The sequence below is a fragment of the Sciurus vulgaris genome, assembly GCF_902686455.1.
Source record: "Sciurus vulgaris genome assembly, chromosome: 8".
NCBI classification, from domain to species: domain Eukaryota; kingdom Metazoa; phylum Chordata; class Mammalia; order Rodentia; family Sciuridae; genus Sciurus; species Sciurus vulgaris.
The window spans coordinates 20513929-20538415 of NC_136468.1; the positions used below are offsets into that span (position 1 = coordinate 20513929).

Genomic DNA, 24487 nt, shown 5'->3' on the forward strand with positions numbered 1-24487 from the left:
AGTTGAACCTTCAGATGATTCCAGACATAGCCAATATCTGAGTGCAACTGCATGAGAAACTCCAGTAGAGAACAGACCAGCAGTGGGCTGGGCTGAGCAAGGTCAACATACAGAACTGTAAGAGAGAAAAACAGGTGCTCTTTTTTGTTGTTATTTGTTTTCTTTTTGTTTTGCTTTGAACTGGCATGTTTTGGGGTACTTCATCACATGGTATGAGATAACTGGGGAACAGACATCTTGGAATAGCAATGTGATATGAAGAGTTTGGGTTTGTTTGGGGGAACAAAGTCTGGAGGCATCATAGAGAATGGGTTGAAGAAGGAAGAGGCTGAAGGTACTGAGATGTTAGGAGGCCCTTACAGGAGGATAAGCAGATATCAATGGATGTAGGAGAGACTGGAATCTAGAGATATTTCTGAGGTAGAAATGATAGAATGTAAAGACAAAATAAATGTGTGGTGGAAAGAAAAGGAAGACTAAAGTAAGATTTTATTCTCCAAGGGAAGAGGTGGTAGATCATGTGCTCAATAGAAAGAAAGGCCTACAAGTGAGGGTAAATAAGGAAACGTGTGTACAGGGGGTGAGGGGTTTACAGGGAAATGTTAGTAAAGATGGCAAAAGAGTTGGGAAGTTGGAACCAGGATACAGGGCGATTGGGTCAATGCACATACATGTATATTACATATACACACAGTTACATATGTGATGGTGGAGGTCTCAGGAGTGAAATTGCCAGTACAAAGTGTTCAGAATAAGAGGAGGGGACAAGTGGTGGAATTTGGAAAAAATAACTCAGTGGTCAGGGGAGTTTTCAGTTTGCACAAAGGAAACTGAAAAGAATAATAATAGAAAAAGACAAGACTCATGTCTTAGAAATAGAGGGACGAGAGAAATTCAAGAAGTCTGGGGCTTTCGTTGTCAGAAGCTACTGTGAGATCAAATAAGATGAGACTGTGGTTTTGACAATTAAAAAGTCATTAAGACTCTCTATGAGACTACTTTCAATAATCTGGCTTTGATCAGAGTAGTTTTAGAAGCTGATTGGAGGCTTAAAAAGTAGACTATACATATAAATTACTCTTCATAGATATTTGGGATTAAAATGAAGGAGGAAGAAAAATAAATGTGTTTCTCTGAGCATGAATGTAGGTTAAGGGGAAGGAGGAAAGTAAGGACAGGCTTGCCAGCATGAGGTCTCTGAACCAATGATGGGAAGATGCAGAGGTCACTAGAGTGAACTAATTTATGAGCATCTGCTTTTCCAAGTGTGGTCACAGATTAGGAGCATTAGTGTCACCTGGGATCTAGTTAAAAATATAGAATCTCAGGTCACACCTCAGAACCAGAATCTGTATTTTAACCAGATCCCAGGTAATTAACATGCACATTAAATTAATATGCACTGAGGTAGGTCAAAACAAAAACATGTAGGAAGGACGAAAGACACAGAACATATGCAGACATTATGGCACTTTGGCCATTTCTTTGTTCAATCACTTAGACATATTTTGATTTTTATCTGAGATTTAATGAGGGACATTTAGAACATCCTTTTAGTGCTCTCAAATTCTGGGGATATAAGAAAAATTAAGTTTTGTGTGATGAGAAATCATCTCTAGTGAAATTAGAGGAAAGAGTGTTCTGTTCAGCTTTCCTCTAGGCAGAATTACCTACAGTGGAGTTGGGGATATTGTCATTGCTTGAGACTTACTCTCAAATATTCTTCTATATTTAGTCTGAAAAGAGATTTGTATTTTTTTAAAAATAATTTTTTGTTTTAACAAGTCCCTCGTGTGACTATTATACAGCCAGGATTGACGATTATGAGAGTTAAGGTAAAGCAACCTTGACTGTACATTAGAATTGCCTGGGGGAGTTTTAAAGCTGTCAGATACCTAGGTCCCACCCCTAATGGTTTGATTCAATCAGACTGAGATGCAGCCTTAAAAATGACCTATTGATGTTGTTCCTAATCCCAACCTTTTAAGGTACTCATTTCCTTTACTTTAATGGTTCTCAGCCTTAGCTGAACAGTCAAATGATCTAGGGAACTTCAAGAACTACCAATTTCCAGGCACTTCCATCAAAAATGCCAGGTGAAAAAAGGCACATTTCCCTCTTTTTCCTTTTAAACTCTCATAGCATTTACAATCTGAACTATCCAACATAGCACTTATTCAATCATCAACAACAGCAATCAACAGTGTTTGTTGAGCACTTACTAAGTACGTACAATAGTGCTGCACTATTCTCTATTTGTAAAATGTGTTTATATCTCGTTCTCCCAGCAAGTCAGGTTTTTGATAGAAGCAATACATTTACACTTCCTTTTTGCTTCCCAGTTCCTACTATAAAACGTCAGTGCTACTGTTCAATATTTAACCACACATATTTAGGTTATAATTGAATTGAATACAAGAGCAATAGCAAAGTCAAAGTACCTGGTTGGGACTAAGTAGGATTTTAGAGTGTGATGATGTTTTTATTCTTGTGAGACAAGAAAGTCTAAAGTCTTCCTCAAGTTCCACAACTTATTTTTAAAAAATTATTTTTCCATTTTGTGACCTGGAGACCACAACAGAATCATCTGGGGAGCTAGTTATTAGTGCAGACTACTGGGTCCCGCTTTAGACCTAATAAATCAGAATCCCTGTATATGCGTTCTAGAAACCTATATTTTCAATAAGTATACCAGACAATGCTAATGCAGTGTAAAATCTGCAAACAGCTGACTTAAAAAGATGAGGAGGAACAAGAATTAATGTGAATAGAAGGCTAACTACATGTTCAATATTTGATGAGCGCACGCCCTGAGCCGGCACAATGTGGGCACCTGTCAACACTGAACTAAAGGAAGTCCTTAGCCAGAAGGGTTAACGGGGTCAATTAGTGTACTGGGTGTCTCGCCAATAATCATAATGTAAAGCAATAAACTTATCGAGCTAGGCTTTTCATAGTCCACATCTTTTAACTCTCACATCAACCAGGAAGGATGGGCATTGCTGCTCCCACCTTTACCTATGGTGAGAGCGAGACTCTGAGAGTTTGCCTGGGATAGCACCGCGGATAAGCTAAGATTCCAGGCTCAGAACTTCTGGGTCCATTCTGCTTTTCTAGAGACAATTTTCTACTTTCGTACAGTTTAGGAGAATTGTTCCAGATGCTCGAACACCTCTAACGAACAAGCCTGTGGTTTTTAGTGCAAGCAGCTGCGAGTTTCCGTGACAGTGGTGAGGGAATCCCCTTCCGAGTCCTCGGGACTCCCAAGAAGCGTCGACAGAGTGGGGACTTCACTTCCCGGCAGGCCCCGCGCCCGCTGATCTCGCGAGGCTTTTGTGGCACTCGCCCCTCGCTCCTCTCCGGCGGAGCGACCGGTCCTGCCTTGGCGCGCGGCATGCTGGGACGTGTAGTCCGGCCGGGACCAGGACGCCCCCTCGGATGAATGGGGCCTGGGCTGACTGCGAACTACAGCTCCTCCGCTGGCAGCGTGGGTGGCGGCCGCAGGGATAGGGGGAACCGCCGCGGCCCCGGGCAAGAGCAACGCACCCGGACCGTGGCGATGTTCAGGGCCGCCTTCTTAGGGTAGCAGCATAGGCGGGCGCCTCCTGCGCGCTCGCTCCCCTGCCCCGACACCGGCCATGCGCCCGGCCTTCGCGGTGGGCCTGGTCTTCGCAGGCTGCTGCAGTAACGTGATCTTCCTAGAGCTGCTGGCCCGGTGAGTGACCCTCTCGGTCCGCGCCCAGGCTCCCGGGGCTGGTCGGAGGAAGCCGGGCGTGCCGGACCGCATCCCTGCGGGTCCCCACCCCGTGGTGCGTGGGGCCCGGGGCGGGGACTGCCGGAGCCCCGCTCCCGCGTGGGCAGCCTAGGACCCTCGGGTCCGCTACTCCGAGTCCTGCGCACCGCCGGCTATCCCGCCTAACAGTCTGACAGCATCCCGGTGAGGGGAACACTAAGGGTGTTGCTGTCGTCACCCGGTTTCCGCACCCTGGGGGATTGAAGCCTGCGGAGTTTTTCAAGTGACTGGTCCAAGTTGGGCGGGGAGCTGGTGGCAGAACCCAAGGTTCCTTTGCCCAGCCGCTGTCTCCCTTACTTCCCGTTCAGCTCCAGCTCGGTTCTTCGCCCAGTCAATGGCATGTCCCTTGAGTTGAGCAAAGCTTTCTGACTTACAAAGCGTTCTGGTTTGCACACACTGCAAAGTTTCACCTTTTGTGTGTGTGGGGGGGGGGGAGGGGGGGCGGGGATAGCGGGGACTGGACTCAGGGGCACTTGACCACTGAGCCACACAGCTCTGTTTTGCATTTTATTTATAGACTGGGTCTCATTGAGTTGCATAGCGCCTTACTTTTGGTGAGGCTGGCTTTCAACTGGCGATCGTCCTGCCTCAGCCTCCTGAACTGGGACTACAGACATGCGCCACCGTGCCCGGCTGCAGCAATTGGCCTCAGAGTTGCTTATGAGTACTTTGCCGAAACATGCATCTCAATGATGTAGAACAGATAATTATTTATGTAGAAGATTAGCATTTCCAGCTTTAAGATATTATAGCTTTTAAATTAGGAAACAGGCATTTTGTAATTTATAAATTGAGAAAGGCTAGGACACTTTCCCAAAGAGTTGCTAGGCTGACTTTATTGAGGTAGCTCGCAAATGGTGTTGAGAAACAATGTGCAAAGTTCAGTGGACAGAACTGTTGCTGAAAAGACAACAGGTGGAAAGGAAAAGGCTCTGGATTAAAAAGCTTAGAGTTATGAATTTCAGTCTTGACTTTGCCATCCATAGACCATGTGGCCTTTTCACATTACTTAGCCTCTCTGGGCCTTCTTGCCTCTGCTGTAAAATAATATCTACGGTGCCATCTAGCTTCCTGGTTCTAAATTCTCCATTTATCTTCCAAATCATCTGGTGTCAAGAATTATAATATGTTTTTGCTGAAAGTGAATTAGGTCCAAAGAAGTTAGGTGATCTTTCATTATTTGTAAGTGGCAGAGCAAGAACCAAGATGTCTAAATTCCTAATTTTTCCACCTCCCAGTTAATTTTGAACTTGAGCATCCCGTAAGTATTGGTCATCCAGTTCTTCATGTGATACCTGCTAGAGATGTATTTTATTTGAAACCATTGATTAAATCATTCCAAATTAACCAGTTTACTTACATTAAACTTTATATGTAGCTAATTTTTAATATTACAGAGCTTAAAATTTTATTATGCAGCAAGCGTTGGTAAAGATATATTATTTGTTTTGGGAGTAGATGATGAGGGATATGAAAATGAAAAAAAAAAAAAAAAACCTGTATCCAGCTATAATCTGATACACTTCAGAAGAAAAGTCACTTTGGAAATTGATATGTAGTTTATATATATACATTTTAAAATATAAAAAGTATTGGGCACGGCGGTGCACATCTGTAATCCCAGCAGCCCGGGAGGCTGAGGCAGGAGGTGCCAGTTCAAAGCAAGCCTCAGCAAAAAACAAGGCGCTAAGCAACTCAGTGAGACCGTGTCTCTAAATAAAATACAAAATAGGGCTGGGGATAAGGTTCAGTGGTTGAGTGCCCCTGAGTTCAATCCCCCGTACCCCCAAAAGATAAAAATAAAAAATAAAATAAAATGATATAATTAGGTAGTCCATGGAAATGGTCAGAAAATAATAGTGTAATATTTGTGTTATATATGCCATTAAATTAAATCTTGCCAAAGGCTATGTGATGCCAGAATATGCTAGCTACTGAAGCCTCTTTTTACTAGTTTGTGAGTCCTTGGCTAAATTACCTGGTCTCAGCTGCCAAAGCGGGTGATGGTTCCATCAGCCTCACAAGGTTTGAGGATTAAATGAGATGCATGTGGAAAACATGAAACTTGCTGGTGGTTGACTTCCCTTACTCTTACAATTTTGTATCAATACAGGTATACCTTGTTTTATGAGTTTGTTGTGGACAAATCTAACTTTATAAAATGTTTCCATAGGAGCTTCTATTTAGAATACTTGGACTAATTTGTAAACAAATCATTCCTCCCTATTTATCTTTTTTCCTAGTTCTGCATTTTTGCACATGACAGTGAGTTTTCATTAAGTGGAGAAGTACATTTATTAACATAATCAGTGATACATGATATGCTGAACTGAATAGCTGCCTTTTCCTAACTTGCTTGGGTAAGTCACAACTTCTGTGACATATCAGTAAAATAAGACCTACTTAGGCTACACACAGTCTTTAAGGTTCTTTCTAGACATGGTCTTAGAATTCACGACTTTTTGGGGAACATCACAGTATAAAGCCCATGAATTTTTTAGTGCAGGAGCCGTACTTTTTAACATGACTTCCTAAGAACACTTAGGCACCATAGTAAATGGTAAAATTTACTCTTAAATGTAAATGATAAAGTTGACTTGTTGGAAAAAGAATATTTTTAACTGGTTTCCCCAAATTGGGAAATAAATTTGTTATTTTTTTTCTTTCTGATTTCTATACCTATAATTGGGATCAATAGTAAAATATAAACACATGTATTGCATGGAGCGGATACTTAGTAATGAGTGAGTGCCTGCTCCCTTCTCCTTTAAGAAGCTCCTTCCTACCTTGGAAACAAGATATTCATGGATCAGCTAACTAAGTAAGCAAGGTATTGTATGTCTGACATTAGGAAAACAATCTGAAATTTTATTTTTCCCATTTAATTTTTCAACCAAAGGTCTGATGTTGAATTAAATAAAGAAGTTTCCTGTATTTAGAAAAAGAAAATGTATGAACTATCTGCCCAGTTCCTTCTCTTCAAAGTTGCTTTTTTTCTGAAATAAAATTTGGATTCGTGCCAAAGAAAATTCAAAGTAAGAGCAGTTGTTGGCAGTTAATAATTATAGTTCTTGAGGAATAAAGTTCAAAAGAACAAAAGATTTAGGGGAAAAAATTAAGCTTTACTCTGAAGTTTCAAAGTGAATTACTCAAGTTTAAAAAATAATTCCACCGAGAGATATAAAGTAGTATGTGTTCTTAAAAGGCCAAGTTGATTTTAAAAAGAAACTTGAGTTATATGAATATATTAGGGAAATGTCAAAATTATATGGAAATAGAGACCAAAAAAAGTAGATTATGAGTTATCAAAAGACCTGGATTAAAGAAGGGAGGGAGGGAGTAACTCGTGTGCACATGGGATTTCCTTTGGGGGATGTCCTAAAATCAGCTAGTGGCAGTGGTTGCATGACTATTCTAGATCACACTTACTAAAGTGAGGCATTCCTACATACGTTGGCTAACTTGAGTGAAGGCTGTGATTTGGGGCTCAAAGATGGATGGGATGTGGTCTGTCCTCCAACAGCTCTACTGTGGCACTGGGTTCTCACTGTGCCATACTTCCCGTTTGGCTTCTTCATGCTGCTGTTGTCTTTGCGAGGGCAGGGATCAGGTGTATTCACGTTGCGAGCTCCCCCTAAGCTAGCACCTGACTGTGTGTATAGGTTCTTGATAATTGTTCATCAATTGAATTGGCCTAAGCTTTTGGTAGAGAGAAGGTGGACGGAAAGCAAGGCAAGTTTTGAGCTTTGGGGCTCAGTCTTGTGCTTGGCACTTCATGTGTGTTTTCTCCTTAAATTCTCACTACAATAATAATAGATAATTTTCATTGAAAACCTTTCAATATGCAAGATCCCAAACTGTTCATCAGTCGTGGTTCTGTTTGCCTTTGTCACGCTTGGCAGGCACTGTATTAAGTACTTTTCAGGGAGTGACTCATTTACTCCTGAGATGAGCAACTAATATGGTTTCCATTTTAGAGATGAGAAAACCGACTCCATGGTATGTGATGAGCATGGATCTTGCATGTCAGTCTATACTTTAACCACTATGGAGCACAGTAGTTCTCAATCCCATGCAAGCGTGGAAGTTTCTGCACCTCTTACACATGCACGCACATATGCACATTCATGCACACTTCAACTCTGGCTGTACATTAGGATCAAGAGAAACTTTTTTTTGGTACTGGGGATTTAACGCGGGGGCTCTTAACCACTGAGCCACATCCTCAGCCCTTTTTATTCTTTATTTTGAGACAGGGTCTCACAAAGTTGCTTAGGCCCTGGCTGTGTTGCTGAGGCTGACTTTGAACTTCTGGCTGCTTTGGTGAGGCTGGACCCTCCCAAACCACTGGGATTATAGGCATGCACCACTGTGCCTGGCCAATGAAAACTTTTGAAAGTAGATTCCTAGGATCCTGTCCCAGAACAATGAAATCAGAAGTAGGAGAGTGCGCCTCTTCAGGCACATGGGTTCATAAACCACAGTGGGCTGGAGGGAGTTCAGAAGCACTGTGCCAGGGACCATCAGGTTAAAGTTCCTTCTTGTGGCCCTCATAGATAAGATAATGATTTTAATTAGTTTCTTGAATGAGATAACGATCTTACATGCTCATTTATGGATTCTGGCAACGCAATGTTTGGCCTTGTCCCTTGAGTATTTAAAATGCTGAAAGAGACATTGTTGAAAAAAAAAATTGAAATAGTTTTCAAGGAAACCTTCACAGGCAGCAGAGCTTAGGAGTAGTGATGTCTGCTTCAGGTGGTAAGCCTTACTTGCTACAAGAATGGCTTATGCCTTGGCTTGTCTGTTTTTATACCTGATGGATATCTTTAAGAATTTGTATATCTTGTGTAATATTATGCTACCAAAAGAGAACGGAGTTCTGATAAATAGTGCTGCATAAATGTGTAATAATACAGTTAAAGCCTATATTCACTGGCTTCAGGTAAATGTCTTTGGTCAAGATGAAGAGAAGAATATGAAGTGGTGATTATTGGTAGTAAGGGAAATCTGGATGCTGCTCACTTGTACTCTTTCCAGTGATTGAGCAGCGCTGAATAGACAAGCTCAAGAAAGCCATTAACATATCATGTGACTAATTTTCAGAATGTCTCCAGCTGGATGTTAGAAGGAATTTTTCTACTTTGTAAATCTGTTTCCAATGGTCACTGGGAAAGATTCCCCAACTCTTAAATAGATCACTGAAGAGGATCAGTTGAATCCCACAGACATTTTCTTGAGTGCCTAATCGATCTGAAATGGTGTGGTAAGGGTTGCAGTGGAAGGAACCATGGTAGTGTTTCTCAGTCTTATTGCCTCTGACCCCAGAACCCTTTTTAGACTCTTTTTCTAAATCACCCCTTCACAGATATACTATATTCTGGTTTAGGCACAGGTGTGTTATACTGTGCCTTATACTGAAAAGGGGCAAGATCTCTTCCCCTTCCCAAGAACAATTTTTACCCTCTTGGGGACACTGTCTAAAATAATGTCCATTGATTCCTGGTCAGGAGGGATATATAAACATTACAGGAGAAAATTTCTGTCCTTGGGCTTTTTTTACCTGTGCTGACTAACCTCCTGGCTTCAGGCCTTTTGATTAAGTGAGGATCTCCAAGAGCATATAACCAGCCTCCTACCCAGTACCAGGAAAGCTGTGTCACAGTTCTGGCAATGAGTAGGACAGAACAGTTCTCACTCATGGCCTGCTGCACCTGGGGAGGAATAAAATAAGAAAGTTTGACATGTTCTGTGAGGTATAATGCTAAATGTGTGTGATCAATGTCATCTGAGAGCCAAGATAAGGAAAGAGAGTGGGTAATAGGAATCTATCCTTCCTGCTATTTTAGAATTATAAATATAAGACTCTAGTGCCCTTTATCTCTGTCCTTGTGCCTTATTTTTCCTTTCTGTTACTCACCACACAGGAAGCATCCAGGATGCGGCAACATCGTGACATTTGCACAGTTCTTATTTATTGCTGTGGAAGGCTTCCTCTTTGAAGCTGACTTGGGAAGGAAGCCACCAGCTATCCCAATAAGGTATGGCACATAAAAGTCTCTTAGTTTTTGGTCTTTTTAAAAGGTTAAAGAGAGGCGGTACCCATAGATGAGGCATTCTTTTCTGAGATATATATCAAAGATATCAGTAGAATAATTCATTATATGAATTTAACACATTGTGAAATTCTGGGGAGTCTGTTTTTAGGATAAAATTCCTACCACAACACTTTATATAACTCTGAGGAAGACAATAGTGTATGCATTTGTGTTTGTGTGTGACTATTGCTTTTTAAAAATGATTGACTTTGAGGACTATATAGAGGTGGTGGTTATACAATTTTGAAGCATACTAAATGCCACTGAATTGTTCACTTTAAAATGGTCAATTTTATGTTACATGAATTTCACCTCAGTTAAAAGAAAATGAATGGCGAGCTAAGTCAGAAATGTTGATGCTGGACCTCTGTCCATTAGTCCACACTTGCATAGCTGTACTCATGGGCCAAATAGAACACAGGGAAGTTCTTGACAGTAAACAGTGTGTTGAAGACTCAGCCTTCTTGCGGTGAGAGACTTGAGTGTTATCCATACAGTTGTGAGTGGTAGGAGAGTGGTGTCACTTAATCCCGTGGAGAGCAACATTCCCATGTGACTGTATCCAGGTAGTCACATTAAGGATCACCCTTGTTGGTGGTGTTTTGCAGCATTCCTGACTAGCACGCTACGGAAAATCTGGCCAAATTGTGTTGCGTTAAATATTGAACTTGTAAATTTCTTGATGGGATGCTTTTTTAGTCAGCTTTTTCACTGCTGTGACTTAAAGATCAGACAAGAACAAATTTAGAGGAGGAAAAGTTTATTTGGGGGCTCGCGGTTTCAGAGGTCTCAGTCCATAGACAGCAGGCCCCAGTCCTTGGGGTGTGAGGAGGAGCAGAACATCATGGTGAAAGAATGTGGTGGAGGAAAGCAGCTCAGGATGTGACTATCAGGGAGCAGAGAGGGAGTCCCCTCGCCAGGGCAAAAAGTGTACCCAAAAGGCACATCCCCAGTGACCCACCTCCTCCTGCCACACCCTCCCTGCCTACTGTTAGCACCCAGTTAATCCCCACCAAGAATTAATTCACTGACTGGGTTAGGGCTCTCGAACCCAATCATCTCACCTCTAAACTTTCTCACATTGTCTTCCACACGAGCTTCTGGAGGACACCTCACATCTAAATGATAACAATGCTGAATACTCTGAATACTTTTTCTGCATTGGCTTTACTATCTTCATAAAACTTCTGTTCCTGCAGACCAGCATTTACCTTGCAATTTTTTACTTCTTTGACTTTTCCTGTCTCTTCCCACTTCAGCCATTTGCATGGATCAGGAATGTATTCAGTGTCACCATGACTTTTTAGCATCCTTGCTGGCCAATCTCCCTGCCTCCCATTTGTTCATTCCTGTTTCACTTCTGCCATTTCATCCTGGCACCTCCCACTCAGCAGTTGCCATGATGTTCAGAATGAAGTTCAAACTTCCCAACCTGCTCTTGAGACTCCTGTGATCTTGCCCTAACAACCACACTCCCATGTGTGTCCTATTTGTGTTGACTATTTTAATTTCTGTCTATGAAGCCATAAGCAAAGATTTGCTCATGTAATTCATCCTCATAAGTGATTTCTAGGCTGTGCTAGATCAGCAGTCATGTAAAATAGTTGAGTTAATTATCCTGAAAGACCTCGATGAACTCTCCTTGCCTCCCAGAGGCATCTCTTCAAGATGGAACTGAGAAAAGTGGACAAGAAGCAGAGTCACTGATAGATACTATTAAAAGGTTCTGAAGAAGCAGTGGCTAGTGATTCTGCATGTATGCATTACTGTGCTCTACAATCATTGTTAAGCTCCTCAAACTTTACAGGCGATGTTAATTTAGCCTTGGGCTTTACTACCTATTGTGATGTATAGCAATAACTCCATATCTAACCAGCAACACAAAATAGGTTCTTGTCAGAGAAGATAACTTGGAACAACTCACTCTTGTTATATCTTCAAGTGTGCAGAGGTGGAAAATGGTTGGAAATATGTGCTCAAAGATCAACATTTCATGAAGAACATGGAACCACTTATTCACCTTTGCCATGCATTCTTTAGTCATTGATTTTAAATATTTCTCTTTTTGAATATGTTAGGTTGAATCATGATATACAACCCTTTTTTTTTTTTTTTTTTTTTTAAGTTCTGGGGATTGAATTCAGGGGCACTCAACCACTGAGCCACATCCCTAGCCCATTTTTGTATTTTATTTAGAGACAGGGTCTCACTGAGTTGGTTAGGGCCTCATTAATTTGCTGAGGCTGACTTTGAACCACGCTGGGCATACAACCCTTTTTGAATTACAAAAACCATGGCAATTTAATATGGTTTAACCTAACATATATGAAAATTATGTACGATGAATCAATACAGTAAGAATTATCTATTCACTTCAAAACTTACTGATATCTATTAAGTAACATTTTAAAAGTTTAGTATTAAGTGGCCATGTATACTTGAGAAAATAATTTCTTTAAATGTTCAGAGTCAGGCATGGTGGCACACACCTATAACCCCAGAGGCTTGGGAGGATGAGGCAGGAGAATCGCCAGTTGAAAGCCAGCCTCAGCAAAAGCAAGGCACCAAGCAACTCAGTGAGACCTTGTCTCTAAGTAAAATACAAAATAGGGCTGGGGATGCGGCTCAGTGATTGAGTGAACCTGAGTTCAATCCCCGGTATCAAAACACAAAAACAAAAAACATTCAGTGATTCATACTTTCCCATGTTAGTCTGATTTTGTATTTTTATACATACATAGTATTTAACTTCACATGATAATTGTGATGCAATCTTTTAATGCAGAGGAAATAAATAAAATGCTTTGTAGACTAAAAATATAAACTTCCCTCTATACTTGATTCCTGGAAATAACAGATTCTGCGACGTGCTGTTCTGTCTGCATTTCAGGTACTATGCTGTGATGGTAACCATGTTCTTTACTGTCAGCGTGGTGAACAACTATGCTCTGAATCTCAACATCGCCATGCCCTTGCACATGATATTTAGATCTGTAAGTGCTGCCATGTGCGTGGTCCTCTGAAAAGCATAATGAAGTAGTAGATCGAATATGTAGCAGAAGTAGAAAGGCCTTGTAGAAGTCTTTGTTCTTGAGTATGAGAGTAGGCTTGTGCATGTGTGAGCAAGGATGGCTTTTATCCGAGAAGGAAGGCATAAAGAAAGAAATGTAAAAGTGGGTGGTTACCTTTTATTTTTCTAAAGTCTAATGGGGGATTATTGAAAAGAAAATTAAAATTTCCCTGGAAAACAGATTTTACCTTCAGTTTCCTTTATCCGGTTGCTTTTATATTCAAACTTACTATTAAAGTTATTTAACTTATTTCTTTTTTTATCACTTAGTTTATTTTTTCCATAAAAAATTACATTTACTTCTGGTACTTGAAACAGGTACAGATTGAGTACCTTTACCCAAAATGCTGTGACCACAAGGTGTTTCAGTTTTGGAATATTTGCATATACCTAATGAGATATTGTGGGTGGTAGAACCCAAGTCTAACCACAGAATTTATTTATGTTCCATGTGTACCTTACACACATAGTCTAAAGGAAGTTTCATATGATGTACTTAATAATTTTGTGCAGGAAACAAAGTTTCATGGCATGGAATTTTTCACTGTGGCATCATGTAAGCACCCCAGAAGTTTTGGATTTTAGAGTATTTCAGATTTTCAGATCAAGGGTCTCAAATTGTACTTCTCTTTTCTGATTTTTTTTTTTTTTTCAGCAGAAACTTGAGGCTAATAAAGGAAAATTCTTGACAAAGGAAATTTTTCCCAAAGCAGTACAAGTTTTCTTTTTTTCTAATGTATGGTGGGAAGATGGAGGTGTAGTTTGTATATAAATGATAGAATATTCCCAGAAGAGCAGGGAGGACTTTAAGGGCACGTAGGTAGGATTGCATCAGAATGCAGAATAGGATGATAGCATTTGTGGGTGACCCAAGATTTTTGTGATATTAAATGTGTTATTCCTCAATGGAATTATTAATTATATTATTGAGATGACCTTCAAAGAATTTAACACATAATTGACTTTAATAAACACTTGCTGATTGATTGACATCTTTCCAGAGAAGAGAGAGCCTTACATGACTTTTTTCATTAAAACTGGAGGTGAGGAGAAGCTTAATAAAAGTCTTAGAAATTAGATGGAAAAATGACAAGAAGAAGTGTATGATATCATTTATTCCTATTAGCCCTAACTTCTGTGACTAGTTTTGTTGTTGTTGTTGTTGTTGTTTTTTTTTTTTTTTTTTTTTTTAACGGTGCTGGGAATTGAACCCGGGGCCTTGAGCTTCCAAGGCAAGCACTGGGCTATATCACCAGCCCCAAGAATTGATCATTTTTGTTATCATTTTTAGCTCTAAAAGGTTTTGTTATTTCACATGCTAGATCTTTATGGTCTATACTTTTTGCCATCGTAAGAACAACTGGTCTTATTAATTATTCATCCATCCTCCTTCATTCCATATTTCCCCCATTGTCCACAATCATATTTATCTTGAATTATTTTCCTCCCCTGGTGCACTAAAACTCTTCATTATTCTTGTTTCCTTTTCACAGGGTTCTCTGATTGCCAACATGATCCTAGGAATTATCATTTTAAAGAAAAGGTAAACAATATACCTTTCTGATTTATGTATAGAAGTGATATTCTGACCCACCACCCCTGGGCTTATCATCTGGATTCTTTTTCCCTTAGTGGTTATAAGTTTGCTTGGCCATCTACCTTTTTTCTTAGATCTTTTTCTAAAAATGATGCACAATGACATAATTTTCTGAGGCAGCTGGCCAGGTGAGAGGGCTAACCTGTGATTTTGGAGTAGTATCTTCTCTGAGTGGAGTTGATTAGCTCTTGTCATGACTGAATCTATAGTACCATACTTAACTATGAATCCAATAGAGCTTCTCTGTGCAGTACGGTTGCCACTAGTCATATGTGACTATTTGCATTTACATTTACATTTACATTATTTAAAATGAAATAAAACAATCTTTTCTCTTTCAGTCTTACCAGTCACGTTAACTAGCCACATGTGGCTGGTAGCGACCACACTGAAAAGCCCAGATATGGGCCATTTCTAACAGCATGGTTTTAGGGCCAGTGCTGCCCTAGAAGGCGCTCATGAGTACAACATAATAAACTGGGGAATAATCACACTTATTAAAAAGAAGAGTCCTAACAAAGGGCCAAAGAGCTAATAAGGTGGAATGAATGATTTGGGACAATTCTTTGTGACTGTCACTGATGACTTTCTTTGGGGTGGGGATAAGAAATATAAGAAGTACCTGGGATCACAAGACTAAAATTGTACAATTGGATGCAATTTTTTTTCAGTGTATTCAGTGCCCAGCCTCAGTGTTAGAGCTTGGAAAGTAACTATCAATTCAGAGTATGGAACCTAGAGTTTTTATGTAGTAAGGGCTTTGTCTTTAAAAGGGTAATTGTCTCGTGGACTCCTTATCTCAGACCCTTTATCTCCTGAGACTTATGTCTTCCCTAGATAAGTACCATGGCAGCTGATTTCTTTCCTCTAGGTTCTTTGCATTAAATATACATGCATATTGGTCAAGGTGACTGCATTTGAGGTGACCATTGAGTTTCTTGGTAGTGTAGAATTCACCTTATAGACCCGTGGACCTTCCCCGTCTTCCTTTGGTTTTAGTTCATAACAGGGATAAGAAAGGATATATCATAAAGGCTATTGTATTCTCCTGATATTGCCTCAAAATGTCAGGAGCTTTTCTCAAATATCATTTCCTTTAAGAACTTGTTTTGAGTCTGTCTTGTTTGAATCTATCTAAGGCTTTTGACTACTTTCTATATGTATCATCCATTGAGCAAGAATTTCAGTAAGTTAACTGATAGGAATAAGTTAAATATCATTTTATTAATCTTGGGTGTCAGCCCTGTGGGTATGCTCCTTACCCCAGGATTTTGAAGACCAAATCTATACTTTCCTTAACCATGCCTTTCATTATTTTTTGGCCTGAGTTGTAATGTCTTCATATTGATCTTTCCAAACTGAAGAGTTTCATTATTTTTATGTCTACTCCAGTGATGCCCACCCTCTTCACTAATGTGGTCCTCTGGGCCTTTTAGTTCCCTTTTTCTGCTTCTTAACCAGTTCTCTCTGCCTTTTATGAGGTACTGTGATACAATGTGTTTGAGTAGAAGAAAATGATGGTTCATTTTATAAGTTTAATTTCTTTTAATCCTTCCCTGAGGCCTTTTGCTTGATCACCAAAATTCTGAGAGGGATACTAATGATGCTATTTAGTTAATGTGAAATATCGCTCTTATTATTGCTCATCGTTCTATAAATTGAATATTCTCTTTGTCCAAATATGCCAACATTCAAAAGTAAGACTAAAGTTATTCAGAAATTTTTAAAAAATAATACCTTCCCCAGAGAATGTACAATTTAATTATTTTCTTGAGCACGTTAATGCTGCTACTTGTACCTAATGGTCTGTTCTTCCTCTTTGGGTGTGTGTCCTATGATTCAGGTTTGGGTTCTGTAAAGACAGGAAAGGCCACTGAGCCCAGTTAAGACTGGTCAGACTCACATTTGGACTCTTGAGAGCAGAATGCAATGTCATGTGTTTCCATTTTTCTTTTCTGATACAACAATCGTTTGTCAACAAACTGTTGGAAACAAATTATTTTAACCTACCCCAAGGAAAGATGTTTAGAAACCAGTCAGTACCCTCACTCCTTCATGTACCTGCCTCTGTGGACTCGGCTAGAAGGTCACATTTTAGTGGTTTGTACTTACATACCCCATTTGACTGTAAATATCATTTAGAAACATATACCTGTGTTTTCCTGAGCTTTGTTCTTATTTTGCAGATACAGTATATTCAAGTATACCTCCATTGCCCTGGTGTCTGCAGGGATTTTTATTTGCACTTTCATGTCAGCAAAGCAGGTGGTAAGAATCAGCTCACAAATCATTTATATTCACTACTTGCCATTGGGGCCTGGTTACCAGACACTCATTAATAATAAAACAAATTAAAACTTTTCTAATGTAAGGATCTGAGTCTCTGCAAGAGAAGAGTGAAGGGACATGGATGGCATAGATACTTCCCTCGCCTCTCTCAGCATGTTGCGTGTGCGTCTGGTCTCTGTGTTACTGTGCTTTCTTATCTCCTAGACTTCCCAGTCCAGTGTGGGTGAGAACGATGGATTCCAGGCCTTTGCATGGTGGTTTCTAGGCAAGTACAGTAATCACAATAAAGCTAATTGCCTCTGTAGTCGTGTTTGCTTAGTTTTCTCCTAAGGGACATATTTCTTGGCAAGAAGCTTCAACTAAACAAATTATGCCCTGGAAGAGAGAGGATCATGTATCTCCAAACCTTAACATTCAAGAAATAAAAAAGAAAACATCCACATTCGTGGTCCATGTTGCTGGGCAACATGGATCCATGTATTTCTTGGTTGCCACTGGCCTAGAAAGAAAAGCTTGTCTACTTACCTGCCCAGCATGCTTGGAGAGCAGCTTGTGGAGTGTCACCCGTTTCTTCATGATCCATCTGCTGAGTAGAAGCTTCTGCAAAAGAAGGGCACATTAACCAATTGACTCTTCAAATTTCCAAGGGACCCATTTCTAAATCTTAGATTTATTTTCTTCATAGGTTAGCTGTTCCAGATGGCAATGTTCCCGAATCTAACTGATCATCATAATCTCCTGGGGATTTTTTTTAAATACAAGTATCTCTTTGTAGAATTAATTAGAGAACTCCTAGAGAGCTTTGTTCTCACACTGCCTGATTTGGAGGGAAACTCTTTCCAGGTACTTTCAGTAATAACAAGAACAGATTGAGACTGACAACATGGAAGAGAAGTAGTTTTAAAGAACTGTGGTTCTACTTTCTTTTAATTTTATCCCTTTGGGTTGCTATTCTTAATATAGAAAGATCTGTATGAGCTATGAGAAAAATACTTCACCCGAGGAGAAAAGTTTGCAAAGGATTTGAATATACAGTTCGTGGGGAAAAATTAACATATGATAATTTTATGTTCAGTCTCACTAGTCTGTTCATCATAGAAATGAAAATTAAGACTAAAATACAGTACGTTTTTATTTTGCCCTGTCATATTGGTAAAATGATAAATGATTATTTTCATTGCTGCTGAGGGTGCAGAATGACAAAAACATTTTCATATAAATGACTAGTGTAAAATGACACAGCCTTTCTGGAAAAATATTGTATATTGAGTTTCTAAAATGTCCACAACCTTTGATTCAGTCATTCTTTTGTAAGTTTATCCTAAGAAAATCAAAATGTTTAAAGGTTTGTGTACAATAATACATATTGATTTTAATAATGAAATAATTGGAAATAAACTAACCATTCTCCCTGAAATATATTTAAGACATTTCAGGGAGAATGGCTAGATTATTTCCAATTAGATTAGATGGTTAGATTATATCCAAACGTGATAGAATAATATACAGTTATTAAATCACACTTTTGAAAAAATTTATTGAAGGACTTGAAGAAAAAAATGGCAAGAAAACATTGCAAGAAAAGCAAGATATAAAATTGTACATGCATTCTGATCCCATCTTAGTATGAAAATATATGCATTAAATATAGAGAGAGATGTAGAAAATAAAAGTTTAGATGGTGGTATTGTGGTTGATTTTTACCTATTTTTAAAAATTTTGTACATGTCCTACAGTTAGTTTATAATATCTGTAGAACTGTAAACATAAGTGTTCCTTGAGGAAACATCTGAAAATGAACAAATGCAGGCCATCTTGTAATCCTTGTTTGTTTTGTAGGTATCGGGGCACTGACTTTTGCTCTTTTGATGTCAGCAAGGATGGGTATATTCCAAGAAACTCTCTACAAACGATTTGGGAAACACTCCAAGGAGGCCTTATTTTATAACGTAAGCAACTTTGTGCATGTGGGTGAGGTGGAAAGGCTGGAGTTATAGTATGTTATTTCAAGTGAAGTATGCCATCCTTCTGATGTCATTAAAAAGCCTGAGACCCATAGACTGAAGTACTTCTGCTAGGGAGCTAGTGTACATTCTGAGCCACAGTTGTCTACGCAAGACGATCCTCATCAGCTAAGGTGAATAAAATGTGTTAAGCAGGAGCAACCTCCAGGGACAAAGCGCCCAAACCTGCAACATTCTTGTAGATGAAATTGGGTTAAAACCAATGTGGAAATCTTGAAAAGGAAAACCAAGTTCCAAGAGTGACAGTCCAAGGGAATTTGTGTGGGCAGGCATCTGTGATGTAGTTGGGGGAGGACGGGGTAGAGAGGCCTAAGTCCCCCAGACAGGTTTTATTCATTTGGTAGTTTAATTATCATAGGTGCTTTGTTTTGAACTGTCACCTCCCCTAACTTCCCTCTTGGCTATTGAAACACCCCCAGAACAGCCAGCCCCTCAAGGTCAGGGTGAGGCAGTTGCCTGCAGCAGTTAGCCAGGGCTCCTTTCACTGCTGACTTCTTGTACTGAAGTTGCAACCAAACATTTTGAGATGTTTAACTGGAGCTAGGGTATGTGGCAGGGAATTTTTAAAAGTTAAACACTGTATTTGGTCCATACCGTCCATGCCAGGCACATGGTAACTGCTCAGCAAGTGTTAATTGTGATGTGTCATTACTGCTGGGCAGGGCGGGGGATGTTGTCAAGCACCTTCATCATGGTTGACCTATCAGGTCCTTTTTCTCTTAGGCCTCTTCTTATTTTTGCCTTCATTTATTTTTCCCTGACTTTGGATTGTCCTCAGGTCTCTTTCCCACTAGCTTTCTAAATTCCCTGAAATCTACCTCTGCAGTCTTTATAATTTTAAAATCCATTGTTTGCTTAGCCTTTCTCAAAAATAGTGAAATGTGTCCAATCCTTGTGGGCAGAATCACCATGTGCTTACGTTTCCCCATGCCCTTGTGTTGAGGAAAGGATGCGGTTCCTTTGCTTTGCTCTGTGCATGATGGCAGTCAGACTCCACAAGGGCAGGAACCATGCTTTTGGGGTTGATATCGTGCCAGATAATGTCAAACGGAGGCACCAATAAATTTACCTTAGTCTAACTTGCTTTTCTTTATGATACTTATCAAACAATTTGTACAACTTTCAGTCATTGTAAAAGTCCTGCCCTATATGTTTTTGCACTTAACTTTACGTGACCCATTTCCTCCCACAGCATGCCCTTCCACTTCCTGGTTTCATCCTCTTGGCCTCTGATATTTATGACCATGCAGTTCTCTTCAATAAGTCCGGTGAGTTTAGGGTTATAGGATAGAATTACCTACCGGTTTCTGAGGCAGTCAGTTTTGCTTTTGATTTGATCACAACGTAACTTTTTTTCACTTTCTTATTTAAATCATCCCTCCCTCCGAAAACCATCCTCCTCCAACCTTTCAGGAATGTAAATGGTACTATTAGTCAGTAGTTCAAGCAGCAAAAGCTTTCTGAAGGCAGTTTTCCATTATTTGCAAATTAAGAAAGAAAATATCTTCACGTTTCTACTTTGCTTTGGAATGTGCGTGTTTGCCTTGAACCAAGATGCTTTGGGAATACAAGCAAATAGTGTCACGCAGAACGGAGGTCGCACCCTGCAGAGCTGGGCAGCAGCCCAATGCTCTCTGCCCTGCTCATCCTTTTCTGTGAATGGCAGAGCGACTCGTGGATCTTAGCTACCTTGGCACGGAGCACAATGGGAGTAGGGTGGTGACAAGACCTGTTTCCTAGTGACAGGTTAGATAGGCAACAAGAATTAGCAAATTCATTTCCAGTGTCTATGGTGTAGATGTAAAGTGGCCATTGGATAAATTAGACATAGATTGTCAACCAACCTGAAGGAAACCACTGTGTGCTCAAATTATCTACTAATGATATCATCATGCAGACAAACGAGCACACAGGGAACAAACGGCATTTAAGAATCAGGCTTTATGTTGCGCCTACCTCGAATGGTAAGTGCATTCTGTAACCTGGCAGTAGTTCTAAAGGTAGGTCTTCTGTCTGCATGTCAGTGTCGTGACTGTGTTCCTTCTCATAGGGCAAACACACACACAAACCAAAAGTGTGATAAGCGATAAAGGTGGTGGTGTGTGAGAGTCGGAAGGCTCTGAATAAGAGAACCACTTCCAATATTAACAACCTAGTTTTGAAGACCTCAGAGAGTCACCAAGAGCAGTGACTCTTGTGGCTGTTATTGACAGTTAGAATCAAGGCAGGCAAAGTGATGGGAGGTCCAAACCTATTGGCAAGTGAAATAATGCTGCTATTTCTGTTATCTTTTATTTATATATTGTCCTTTCAAAAAATGAAAAGTTTGGCTGTCAAAAAGTGATCTTGAGGGCTGGGGCTGTAGCTCAGGGGTAGAGCACTTTCCTAGCATGTGTGAGGTACTGGGTTCAATTCTCAGCACTGCATATAAAGAAATAAAATAAAAGTCCATTGTCAACTAAAAATATTTTTAAAAAGTGATCTTGGGGCTGATTGTGGAGCCTAGCTAGCATGCCCAAAGCCCTGGCTTCAGCTGCCAGCAGCACAAAAAGAGAAAAAAAGAAAGAGGAAAAAAGAAGCGCTGTGACTATGTCCTCTCTTGGTCTTTGCAGAGCTCTATCCAGTTCCAGTCATCGGCGTGACAGTGCCCATCATGTGGCTCTACCTCCTCATGAATGTTATCACTCAGTATCCTTTGGATTTCTCATATTTATTTGTGATTTCTCCCTGTTATGTTGGTATAGAAATGATTAGTCTTCTCTTCTAACAGGTTTGGGGACACGAGTTTGGTTTTTTCCTTGATTTCTCCTCCAGTGAGCGAGAGATAGAGAGACACATTCAGGGGTTCCTCTGTAATGGGCAAAGGGACGGTGGTGCAGTGGGTCAGGGGGTCACAGGGAGCAGGGAGGACTGCTTCGGTGGCATGAGGAGCCCTCTGGTTAAACACTAGTATAGGGCGTGAACAATTTGTGATTTTTGCCTGGGGATTTCTGGTATTCCAGGATATTTCCAGTTATCACAAGCCACTACTAGTTCTGAAAGAAATTTCAAATTAATCAAGATTCAGTTTTTTTTTTACGTAGTTATTTTTAATGACTGACCTTAAGTTCATTGTAAAATTTGTTAAGTCTTCAGAATAGTGAAACAATTTGAGACTGACCTCAATCCTCTGAAATCATAAAGTTCCTTTTTGGAGGAGGGTGGACAGAAGCTGGGGACAAGACAAAATAAAGGGAGATGGGGCCAGCCTTACTGAGAATGTCACCCTTTTGTTATCTCAGAGGCAACCTTCGTTGTAAACCATAGGAAACATCCAGAATAATAATGGGAGGTCTTGAGGTAGTTGCCAGCTGAGATCTATAAATGGAATGACAGAACAGGAATTCTGCAGGATGTTCTGCCAAGTAGGGTCCTAGACCCTCTTACTTTCTTAGAAGGTGAAAATTTAAGCCAAGAGCCATGCCAGAAGTTCCCCCAACTGGCTCCCAAGTGCAGTTTACAGAGAAGCCTTAACTCCATTCCAGGTACGTGTGCATCCGGGGTGTGTTCATCCTCACGACAGAGTGTGCCTCCCTCACCGTCACGCTCGTTGTGACTCTGCGCAAGTTCGTGAGCCTCATCTTTTCCATCCTGTACTTCCAGAACCCTTTCACTCTGTGGCACTGGCTGGGCACCGTGTTTGTCTTCATTGGGACCTTGATGTACACAGAAGTGTGGAACAACCTAGGGACCACAAAAAGTCAGCTGCAGAAGGACAACAAGAAGGACTGAGGTCTGCCTGGAAGACAGACCCGTGCCGTGTGCGGGAGGCCTCTGGCCTTTGGCTTTGGTTAATGCTGAGTCACCCCCAGTATGGAACCAAACGTACCCCAGGGATTCCTCAGAAGGAGGGCTCATCGCCAGTTCTCATGGCCATCCAGACAATGTTTGTAGACTCTTAAAAGACAGCCCTAAAATAGAAAAAAGAGTAGTTCAGTGTTATCAAACAGATCCTTTGTTATTTCTGTTTTGTTTACCAGAATATTCAGAACTATACTTGTCTCTGTGAAATTCCAAGTCCCTAGAGCTATGAGTCTTATGTCTGTGGTCTCAGACAAGATCATGCCTTGTTACTGTCCTGATGACCCTGCCATAACAGTCATTTTCCTCCTTTTTTCTCCTGCCCCCACCTCCATTCTTCAGCAGCACTGACCAACTGAGTGGCCAAGCAATCTCGGACCCCAGGAGCACTGGGGCTGGGCTTCCTTCAGCATGTTGGGAAAGAAACAGTCGTCCCTGTGAGCTGAGCCCTGGTGACACTGGAGCAGACTGGTGGACCCCCTTCCTACATTTTGCCTTTTTTCCCCCACACATAAACGCCTGTTGCAGTCCTATGGCACCTGGCAGCACGATGTCTGATTCTCGCAGTGCGAACACCTCTGCTGGTCTTGTCATTGAGGGATACTGAGGGACAGATGCCAGATCAGAGCACAGCTCAACGAGTGCTCAGAGCGAAGGCCCGCACCGCCTGAGCCTGTTTTTCTCTCTGGTAGTCGAATAGAAGGAAATAGATACAACAGCCACCAGTTCACACTCCTTAAAAATAATTTATTACCCTTGGTTAACTGATTTTTCAATCTAGGTTGAAAGATTTTTTCAACCTTTATTAAAAGGGCAAATAAACCATTTTATAGAACATTAGACTCATATTTAACTGAAGGAGCCATCTCTTAAATGCCTTTCCCCTTTCCCTGTCAGAACTATATAATTCGTGCTGCAGAGAAACATAGTTTATTCATAAATATAATTTAGTGTTTAAGATACCCACAACTCTACCGCAGAGCACAAATCAGACAGCAAAGGACGCTACCAAATGGAGTCAGGTGTGGCGCAGGCACGCTCCTGTAGCAGCTTGGCTGTCGTAACAGATGAGGGGGCAGAGACGGTGGGTCTTGGAATTGTATTGATACCTGCATATCCTTTTCTGAGATTCTATTACATTATAAATACTTTTTTTCATTTTTTTGTAATTTATTTTTTTATTCTTGGATCAAACCCAGGCCTTGTCCATATTTTTTACTCTATTTTCTTTTTCATCCAGCTAAACCATTAATACACTTGATGAGTTTATGTCAAGTTCTGATGTATTCAGATACAATCCAAGCAATCAGTGCTTTTTGGGTTTGTTTTCTTTTTCCCTTCTTCCTGCCCAGCTGACCAAAACGAAATGCTGCAGTGCTTTAATTTGGTCAGCGCTAAAAGCAAGGAAAGCCAGGAAAGTCGACTTAATCCATGCTATCCATAACCCACCTCTCATAGGAAGACGACGTGGTATTTTTACAGGATTCTAATAAATGTCTTGTGGTCGTTTGCTGAACATGTTCTTCTCATTTTTTTTTTCTTTCCTCACTTCCTAATTTCTAGTTTCTTCACGGCAACCCCCTTCACTTGTGCTTTCTACTGAGCAATACCTATTTAACTGAGTGTCTATTTATGCCCCTATTCTTTGGGGCCTCTGGATGTTTTTGTAGGTTTTTACAGGGTATTTATATATGGGTAGCGTGTGTTTTGTTGTACATTCTTATAAGAATTGTTATTAAAGGAGGGCATCTACCAGTGAGAAGCTGACAGAGTGTA

At 40.5% G+C, this 24487-nt stretch overlaps 1 protein-coding gene across 1 annotated transcript; it reads left to right on the forward strand.

The window, feature by feature from the left end:
* Nucleotides 1–3395: 3395 nt before the first annotated feature.
* On the forward strand, nt 3396–24227 carry SLC35B4 (solute carrier family 35 member B4). The gene is made up of 10 exons (XM_079150514.1): nt 3396–3715; nt 9721–9834; nt 12782–12884; nt 14455–14504; nt 16745–16826; nt 17052–17121; nt 18687–18796; nt 20064–20139; nt 21484–21559; nt 22396–24227. The coding sequence occupies exons 1-10, from the start codon at nt 3639–3641 to the stop codon at nt 22640–22642; spliced, it is 1005 nt and encodes a 334-aa protein (XP_079006640.1). The 5' UTR covers nt 3396–3638; the 3' UTR covers nt 22643–24227.
* Nucleotides 24228–24487: the final 260 nt, after the last annotated feature.

Excerpts from the sequence above, each read along its gene's own strand:
- SLC35B4 (XM_079150514.1), top strand. The coding sequence starts at position 3,639 with ATGCGCCCGGCCTTCGCGGTGGGCCTGGTCTTCGCAGGCTGCTGCAGT. Across the intron at positions 3,716-9,720 it reads TTCCTAGAGCTGCTGGCCCG|GAAGCATCCAGGATGCGGCA; the intron begins GTGAGTGACCCT and ends CTCACCACACAG. Across the intron at positions 21,560-22,395 it reads CTCATGAATGTTATCACTCA|GTACGTGTGCATCCGGGGTG; the intron begins GTATCCTTTGGA and ends ACTCCATTCCAG.